The sequence below is a fragment of the Poecilia reticulata genome, linkage group LG11 (genome assembly GCF_000633615.1).
Source record: "Poecilia reticulata strain Guanapo linkage group LG11, Guppy_female_1.0+MT, whole genome shotgun sequence".
NCBI lineage: Eukaryota > Metazoa > Chordata > Actinopteri > Cyprinodontiformes > Poeciliidae > Poecilia > Poecilia reticulata.
In genome coordinates, this window is record NC_024341.1 from 4,408,456 (window position 1) to 4,418,581 (window position 10,126).

General features: G+C 39.2%; 1 protein-coding gene and 1 long non-coding RNA gene across 3 annotated transcripts in view; one reads left to right on the forward strand and one right to left on the reverse strand.

The window, feature by feature from the left end:
* slc66a2 (solute carrier family 66 member 2) overlaps positions 1-10,126 on the reverse strand; it is a 33,038-nt gene that overhangs the window by 16,994 nt on the left and 5,918 nt on the right. For both annotated transcript variants that reach the window (XM_008421383.2, XM_008421382.2), the window contains one exon: positions 3,220-3,436. In XM_008421383.2, the coding sequence (XP_008419605.1) occupies positions 3,220-3,436 (217 nt within the window). The remainder of the gene's footprint in view (positions 1-3,219; positions 3,437-10,126) is intronic.
* Positions 932-10,126, forward strand: part of LOC103472030 (uncharacterized) — a 15,195-nt gene continuing 6,000 nt past the window's right edge. The window contains exons 1-2 of the long non-coding RNA XR_534788.1: positions 932-941; positions 2,191-2,192. This is a non-coding gene — a long non-coding RNA (uncharacterized LOC103472030). The remainder of the gene's footprint in view (positions 942-2,190; positions 2,193-10,126) is intronic.

Below are 10,126 nucleotides of genomic sequence, written 5' to 3' on the forward strand. Positions count from 1 at the left end.
TTACTGTAATTGTAAAATTGTGTGTGTGTGTGTGTGTGTGTGTGTAAGTGTGTAGTTTTTTTTAAATTAGCAGAACATCAACACATTTGTAACGGAGACGCATGTAGTGAAAATCTCTCACTTAAAATTTTTAAATAGTCTCTATTTGCAAATCGTTCAAAGGTAAGGTAGGTAAGGTAATTTTATTTATGCGACACATTTTCAACAACAAGGCAGTTTACATGAATTAGAAAGAAATACAAGCAAAACAACAAACCAAAAAAGGCAAAAAGGTTAAACCTACATTAGTCCCCCATTTTCACTCAAAAGAAAAGCTGAAGATACCGATGGAAAGAACACAACGCCAGGATTACTTACATGATCGGATGAATTCATGTCTGCAGGAATAGTTTTCAGTTTCTCAGGGTGAGTTGCAGAGCCTTTGTTTTTAGAACACTATTATGATGCCACCGGCACCCAGATCTAGGTCTGCAGCTGTACTGTGAGCCATAAATGAGCCAAGAGACGAATAGTTTCATTTCAGATTGTATATAAACAGCTACAGTTTTCAGAGTTCAAAAAACCAAGGATGAGCAGATTTCAGAGGGCTTTGCTGGGCGTCGTAGATGCAAGACGAACACGAAAAATAAGGCTGAGGACAGAGAGAGGTTGGACAGGCCCAGCATGGGAGCCGCCGCGGCCCGTTAAGTGGACAGGCAGCCCGGCAGGAGCCCAGTAATCCGTCTGATCCTGAAAGCCAACCAGCAGAGAGGCGGGAAAAGGGCGCGAGGCATTCATGTAGCGCAAAAATATTATTTAAAAAAAAGCTTTTCATGAGGGCCGTGAGCTCATAGTCAAGTTCAAACATCGTCTCTTTGATCAAGTCAATTTCAATTGAACAAATTCAACATTTAAATTAGATTGGGTTTAATAACAGTCTTTGAATCCGATAATGATGATGAGTTTTCACCGATGATTTGAAAGTGCGCTACATTCAAAGTTCCAAACGTCTCCAGGGGTTATTACTGCAGATTGTACAAATATACCCACATGCTTTTAAAAATAATAAATAAAATCAACGGTACATCAAAGCAGCTAATTACAGCTTGAAACTTGATATGTTATTTCTAAATGAGGCATTAGTCTTGGGGAATTCCATTAACAGGTGCAATTTACACAAACCTGCCAAACCGTAAGGGTTCCCTGTCTTACTTCTAGATCACCGGGCTCCACTAAGCTCAAAAACAGACGTCAGTGTTAATGATCAATTGAAAGGCAATATACTCATTAGCAAGGCACTGCTCAGTGGGAGTGACAGCACAAAACCCCAAAGAGCTGCCGGGACTGGAAGCTGTACTCATAAATAAAACATTTTCTCATCAGCAGGATGACTTCATCAGTAATCACAGACGGAGCTGATGTTGTTTAGTTTTGCCTCAGATTGGCCTGCAACTCTGAATATTAGAAGAAAGACCCAATGACAGTCAAATAGTCTTCCGCCCCGTGCCTGTCAAGAAATCAAGACCTGCGATCATCGTAAATTATTTTCTACCAGGGTTGTCACAAAGCTAGAAATTCTAACTTGATACTAAGAAAAATACTTAATACCATGTGTTTTTTGAAGGCAATGGGGTTATTTGTAGTTAAAAGCAAAAAATGATTAGTTGCAATTTGGCACAGTTTAATAGGGCAAAACAAGTAAGTTGGAGAAAATTTTACCTTCTCCAAAATATAATTCAAAAGTGTCACTTCCCTATTTGGTTCCAGTCATACCTGATGAACATATGTGAACTTGTCTCCATTGGACATGCCAGATCACTGACCCATTTTGTCTCCTACGAAGTGCCCCAAGGATCAGTTCTGGTACTCCTTTTTCATTTATATGTGGCACCTTTGCAAGCAGCTATGGGACCTAACTTCATTGATGGGTTGATGATACTCGTCTGTTGGGGTAGCAATGTATCTGAGACCTCATCATTCTCATCTGTTACAGTTTACAGGAGATAAAGGCATGGAAGCAGCAAAAATGTATGCATTCCTCTGTCTACTAATCACACGTCTTGGTGCTATTTTTGATCCTCAGCTCATTTTGAAGCCACATCATGCATATCCAAGCATATTCGTATGCGTGATGTGGCTTGATGTGTAAGAGGTTGGTCTTACCTCTGATCGTGATGAATTATGGAGTTTTTAACCGAAGTACAGAAGCAGTGGTGAAGTCAGCGGTGTGTTTGTTTTTTGAGATGTCAAAAGCACCTCAAAAAACAGGTGTAAATAATATTTGCATTTGTTAAATTAAAGCATTACATATTTGGTTTATTGTTGAAGAGGTAACAAATTGTCGTTTTTCTTTTTATAATTTAAGTTTATTTTTTGCCTGTTTTGATAATTCTGTCACAAAGCTTGAATTGAGAATTAAAGAATTGAGAAAGACGTTAAAGCGCTTGTATAAACAAGTTTGTCTGATCATAAAAATTCCTATCCTACAAGTTTGAAAAATTTTATTTTATTTTTTTCCCAAAGAAGAGGAGTAAAAGCTGCCTGCATATTGCCTCACTGAAATCTAATAACCACCTTAGGGATGCTTTAAAAAGAACTGTGGATCAGCAGAACACCTCCAGCAGAAAAAAGAAGCATCTCTTCGTCCATACTTCCATCTCTCCACGGATTAGCAAAAAACTGGTTAGAAGCAATGCTGAGGAGGATTTAGTTCACACAACAACAAATATCTGCCAAATCCTAGGAAGAAAAATGAAAGGTTTGAACCTCACTGTTCACTTTTGGTGCTTTGACTTCCCCGTGTGAGGTTTTGGGATTTTGATGAAGTAAATCTTTCAAATAGGAAGAAGAACTCAGAGTCCGACAATCTGAGACGCCTCAAACCCGGATCCAAATTTATTCACCAGGAAATGTTTGTGTTTCCCTTAACTGTGAATGAACTCTTTGTATCGCCACAGGAAGACGGCTATCCCTCACAATACGCTATTTTTCTTCTTCCAGGATATTTTCTTTTTATACTGAAACCCACAGTTTCAGCTCATTATAAAAAAAAGTATAACAGATAAAAGGGAAAAAGGATTTACATTTAGTTTAGTTTAGTCTAAGAAAGCATTGTAAAAATGTAATAAGCCACGTGACTTGGAAATGCTTTCCATTTTTCTCCACGACACAAAGCTTTTATTTCCTATTCTACGTTTCAAAACTGAGCTGTGTATTGATTTTTTTTTTTTGAGTCCCTACCTCATGCCTTCTGTGGATTTGTTCTGGTAGTTGCAGTAGAGCTGTGGCGTTCCCAGCATTGCCTCGGTGAACACCGCCAGGAAGCCGAGGGTCTCCACGAACAGCACCGAGTCCAGGAGGAGGTAAGTGATGTAGGCCGCCACCAGCGTGAAGGCCAGCACGCACTGAAGGTAGTCCACGAAGCGACTCCAGGACCAGAAGTAGATCCAGTCAAAGTCTATGCGCACACAGACAGTCAGAAAATCAAGAGGGAGGATCAAAAGAAAAAAAAAAGATAAACTTGATATTGATGGTGTGTTAAGCAAGGTGAAGGTTAAAACTCTTTGACCAATTAGCTATTATGGTTTTATTGCCTTATTAAAGCTGCAGAATTTAACTTTTATTTAAACAAATGTTTTTACATATCTGTTAAAATTATGTCCTGAGAGTATAATCTGTGAAAAAAAAAACAAAAATAAAAATCAAGCTCCTTTGCCTTCTACCAGTGCTAACTGCAGAAATACAACATTCAGTCAGAAACAACCAATCAGATGGAGGAGGAGGGTTTTAGCGCCGTCAATCACTCACCCTCTCCCACTTGCTCTTTGTTAAGCTGCAGCTAGTTCACCACAACATAGCCAGTCACCAGTGCTAACGCTAGTTAGCATAACCACTGAAAACGTTGGATAAATGTTTTTTTTATTCCCCACCATTAGTACATTGAGCAGCAGACATAAGGTTGAAGAACATCACTAAGATGCTCATCTGGGCTCTGATTGGTTGTTTTTGTCCAGGCATCTGCAATCTTTACAATTTGAAGAACCATATTTGCCTCCATTCCAGATAAATAAAACTCATTCAGACAAAAGACACATTTTTTTATTTGTTATATACATCTACTATAGGAAATGTGTTATTTCTAAAGAATCACCATTTTATTTCTATTTTAAAGTTTTAATACACAGAAAAACAAAAGATGTTAGCAAAACCAGATGGATATAATTCTTACATGGGATGTTGATATTGGCAAAAGAAAAGGACAGTTTTTTTCAAAATGTTATTGGTACTTGTAGTGTCATTCTGTCGTGGAAATTCAATTAAATTATTCAAAGCAAAAACTGTAAAACTGCTAAAACCTGCACTTTTTTTATGTGTATAATTGAAAGTACCAGTAGTTGTTGTTTATTTTAACATCTTAGAATCAGCCAAAGTTATTAAGAGCCATTGTGGAAGGTCCTAATCTATCTATTGCATACTTTACTGTCACAACATGGCGACTTTATTTTTTTAATTAAGACAACTGCTATCTCGAATGAAGCCACTAGACGTCACACTAGAAAAGACATTATTCCGTTAATGTTGCAAAATGTGAGATTAATTAATTGTAGGTATGTGCTCCAAATATTTTGACAAGTGTACCTTGGTTTTAAGGAAATATAGCAGTAAACTATTGCAGTTGAACTAGTAGTCAGCCTCACTCATTAGTGTGGTGTTACCTGTCAGGGTGGTAGGTTAACACTGACACAGGAATAGTTGTAAAAGCAAGTCATTTAATCAGATTAATGCTCCAATTTCCCCGTTAGGTTGTTACCCAATATTCACAACCGAGATGAGAATTTTCACACAACTCCCACAAACCTCTTTTTATACTCAGACCACCCTCACCCCACAAACAATATGTCACCGCCGCAAATCTTTGTTGTTCCCTTTAATGTTCTTTTGGGACTGCAATGTTTGTTTTACAATGGTTTTAAGAAAGATGAAATGTTGTAAAAACATTTGTGGGAGCACATTGTCTCTTATCTGACTCATTGTTTCTTGTGTGCGTTGTCTTCACATGAAAGCGGAAGCGGCTTATGCTGGAAGACTGTAAAGGCTGGCTTTACGTTACCGAGAGTCAATAAGGTTAAGGCTAAAAATGAAGTGATGGCTGTAAACAAAAGAGCACTGCTGCACCGAATGTATTTTAAAGAATTTGTTTAGGCCACAAACATAATAGAGAAGAAGCGCCTAATAAAAGTTTAAATGAAGTTTATCTTATCCAGTAAAAAGAACCTCTGCAGAAAGTGTGCCATACAGGCTCACTGTACAAATCTCCAGGGGCATCCAGCCAATAAAAACACAATGAAAACAACAGAACAGCAGCTGCTGTTTGTCTTAGCGTATCCACTAAAATAAAACGCTTCGACGGAATAAACCTATCAATCAAAACCTAATAAAATCAAATAAACCCCACCTAACAATTATTTATAACACTTGAGGACATGAGGAGTGAAATCTTTTTTTCTCTCAAGAATTATTGCTGAGTTATTTTGACATTTAGGTGGCATTTCTAAATGAATACGCATGGCAGCCGTGCATGTGCAGAAGCTAAAGTGGCCTTCCAATCCTATTGTTCCTCTATGAAAGACAGGCTAAACAAATCCCACAAATTTAATCGAATGAATCTCAAGGAGCCATCCAAACCAGGTCACATCCTTCTGTCAAGCTGCCATATGCTATTCACAAAGCAAAATCTTATAAGCAAATGAAATATGCAACATAAGGCAAACACAGAGAACAACAGGCAGTTGAACGAGGGGCAACTGGGGACAGTAACTGTTTGAAACGCCGTCAAAAATCCTCTGTGGGCTGTGTAAAGTATGCTAACCGCTGTTTATCCTGCAGGTACAGATGCTTGACGTGGTCGTGGAGCCATGTCTGCGGCAGAGCCAGAGAACGGCAGCGTAAGCCAGCTTATCACTATGCTGGTGCAGCCTGATAACAGTCCAGCACAGTGGGGGGCCATCATCGAGTTGTGTTTAGAGCCAATCTGGGTGCTAAAGGCATTCTGAAAAATCCTACTGACAAAAGATAATACATCATCTAGGACCTTCAAGTCAGATCATACTGTGGCACCTAATTGACTTTATAGCTGCAGTGGTGAAAAAACCCCACTGAGATGTTTGTATTGTTTTGCTTTGCTAGCCTCTTGGCAAGTAAGCTTGCAGAAGTTGCGGAAGAATTGAGTAATACTGTAAAAAAAAAACATCTTATACATCACCAACAAACTAGCCATAAAACTAGCTTGATGTATTAAAAATAAATTGGTGAGTTAAAGCTAGCAACTCTGCTAAAAAGTAGCAGAGGTATGCCATGCGATATTCAGCCACATACTTGGAATGTGTAGTATTATATTTACTTAGCCAGAAAGTGTCAAAACACTGACTTCAATTGGCTTTGCTAACTTTTAACTAACTTAACTAATTGGCAATGTTAGCAAGTCAGCTAGGTACAACAGAAGGTGCATCAAAACAGTTTTTGTTTCCCCAACAAGACAGATTGCATTTTTCGCAACCAGACACACAAGACAAGATACGAACAATTTAGAGAAGCTGCCAACAGTGCTAAGATAGCTAAATTAGCAGGTAAAACCTGAACTGGATTGTTGTACAAACCCAGAACACATCTTTATGAAATTTATGAAACTTTAATTCCATTTGTGAAAACACAAAAAGGGAGAATACTGTTTTGGCACTAGGACAATCTAAGAACTAGACACCAAAGACACCCAAAAAATATGGACTAGAATATTTTATACTGAATACAGATTTTTGTAAAAGACGGTTTGTAATTTGTAAAATCTTGTCCCATCTTGTTGAAATGAACTCAGTACTGTGTATCATCACCTAAACAGAACACATCGAGAAGTTTTCCAATTACCTTCACCAGAGTTTTTTGGGAAATCATTCGCTCAACTTTTTAATTATATTTCTAGCTTCTCTTTATGTGAGAACTAATTGCAGAACACAAACGTTTTATCTGTAGGGCTTTCCTTTGTACTCCCCCACATATAACTAATAAAAAGAGCATAGCTGCTAAATAGAATGTTTTTCTTTCATGCCGCAACTTTATCTGACAATTCTAAAAAACACTACTGGAAAAAAAAAGAAGACGACATTGGAAATCCTTGGGCTATACGGCAACATATCAGTTTTGGGAACTGGGCACAAGCTAAACTAAAGCTTTTTGACTAAAACAGTGCGTCAATATTTCTCACTGACTGCGTGATGTTTATCACAGTGGTTCACCTCGCTGTAAAACCCTCTCTTGCTGTGCACCGGGGTGTCCAGATCGACACTCCTCTTTTGTCCTCGCGCTGCACGGTAACGGTATCTATGGCTGCCGTTACCGTACCGAAGGCAACGAAGTGGAACAGTGAATCGCCTCCCTGCGGTTGGTCAGCTTCCGGGGTTTAAAGTCCCACGCGGCTGTGAGAGTTGTGTCAGCTAGGTCCAAGTTCGGGATTTCAGTTACTCGTTTCTGAGCGGTTCTCAGAAAGCCTCTGGTGGGTTGAAATAATAGCTTCCCGTCACTCAAGAGGAAACGTAAGAGCCAGACGATTATTATGAGAGACTGTTGGAACAGCTCAAATAAGTGCAACTCTGATGTATTATAATCCTCAGCTCTGTGGCAGAGTAAGATCCCCACCAGCCCTTTAATGAGAGAATAACTACACCTATAGGGAGAGGTGACCTATTCTCAGCAACTAAGGCTGGTGTGGCTGTAGCAGAACCACGTGGGGGAAAAATGAGCCCAGACATTTTTTTCCCCAGACTAAAGGTAATGAAAGTCTCCCCATGTCCTGCGCTGTTGTGATGTCATTAGGTTGATGCTTTTTGTGGTGAATCTATGTAAAAATCTTAGAGCTGCGTCTTTACATCTTTATTCGATAGGATTCGGTGAAGGTTTATGTCATACTTGTGAGGACACAATCAGGAAAGGTTCAATGGCAGACCAAACAAAAAAAAAAAAAGGTAAATGGTAAAGCAAAAACACCAAATCCAGAGTGTGAAAGAAAAATATTCAGCAAATGTGACTATGTCTACTTCTGAGACTTCATCACAGGTGTGTGTTAACACACTGGCAATTGGAAAAGATCAGACCAAAACCTGAGATACATTGTAGACTCTACATGCCTCAGCTGGCATGTCATGTCTTAAAGTTATAGTACATTGTTCCAGGTGAGTCTATGTTGACAGAAACACAGCGCGGACTATTTTTGCTCTAATTTGTGTGTGTGTGTGTGTGTGTGTACTTGTGTAAACTACAAACACTTTCACAGTGTTTCCCAATAAAGGGAGGTCATTTATGGACCTATTCCCAATCCTCACCTTTTTTTTAAATGAAAGTCCACTGTGCTCTACTAGTTAGAGTGTAGAGGTACAGCGTGAATTAAGTTTTGATCAAGGTTAGCAATAGACTAGTAGAGGGCTTATATAAATGGCAGTGCAGGTGAACCTGCTCTGCAAGAACACCATCCGAGGCCAACACGCCCGGGCGATGACGTCACGTTTGGCACGCGCTCTCTTGCGCCCGTTTCAACGCGTCAACTATAAAACCAGCTTAAAGGCGCAGCTGCATCGCAACAAAAAATATTTAACTAAAAATCGACTGTGGCTACAATCCAGCAGCAAACCACACTTTGAACGCCATTTAAATGTGATTTCATTTCATGGCCGAAAAAATGAGATCCCAGAGACAAGCAGCCCCAAAATAAGACTTGTTCGTGTAGTTCGGCCAGAGTCAGACCCACGACCCAATTTTGGATGAGTAGAATATTTAATTTAATTTCCTCTTGGGATAAATACAGAATTTTTGAATTTAAGTTTAATTTGAAGTTTGGATTTTTATTAACAATAATGGATATAAACAACCAAAGTATGAGTCTGTGTAGCATATAATGAATCTAAATATGAGTTTCACCATTTGAGGTGACTTAATGAAATATAGTTTCTCTTCAGACGGATTTGTAGTGACAAAAACCTCAGAAACCCCCCAATAAGAAAGAGGTTTAGAAATATTTGAGTGGCAGCTCAGTGGGACAGTATGGGCAAACAATGCAGAGCCACTATAGTTTCCACAGTGCCGCCTTGCTTTATGGTTTGCTTGCTGACACTAATTCATTTTTTATACAGCTGGAGATCCTGAAAAAAAAAAAAAAAAAAAAAAAAAAAATCCAATCACTTTTTGCCTTAAGGTCCTAACTTTTCACCACTCAAACAATTGGAGAGTTTGCCTGTGACAATTTTATAACTTTTTTTCCCCAAAGAGATATTTCATCTCATCTATTCCCCCCCAAATCCCTTTACCTGCACGTGACTGATCACCAACGCTGCCGTTTCCGACACCGCTGGACGATCAGATCGTTTAATCTCCTTATAAAGGATTGCGGCAGACGGTTTTCCACATAAATCCAACCGAACCGAGCCGTTGTCGGACCATTTCCTCTCGTCCGACACCGCAGCAGCAGAATTGCGAATCGTTTGATTAAAAACTGAAATACCGCTGGCTCTCTTGAGGAAGTCGTATCTCTTAAAAGTTTTTGTTTTTTTGTTTTTTTTTTTGGCCGTCTAAAGAAGTCAAATTGTTAGTGATTGTGTTTTTCTCTCAAAGTAATGTCCAGCTGTTAGATGGAGCAGCCTGGTGTGACAATGACACTGTTGTGAGAACAAACAAGTGAGGTCTGGAGATCAAAGATGGCAACATCATCAACAAGACTGCGGGAAACCAGAGCTGGCTCGTTTAGAAGACGTACGAGCGCAGACCTTCCTTTTGAACTTTATGCCATCAATTCTTGGTCTCTAAAGCTTGATTTCTCTGCGTGAGAATAGATCAATGGACAGGCGCAACGCTGTACTCCAAGTACACGATGTCCAGCAGGTCTACCGATATTCGGCAGAGCGAGCTAATCGATGGCTGAAACCACCGGCCAAGCGACGCTACGCCTGATGTGAAGGCAGACTAAGCAAGCAGGACAACACCAGGGCCCTGAAAGCAGTGAATTACAGCAGAGATGAAAAAACTGACCTGTCATTTCTGATTCACATTAAACAAAAACAAAACAAACAAACAAATATATATATACACACATATACATATATATATA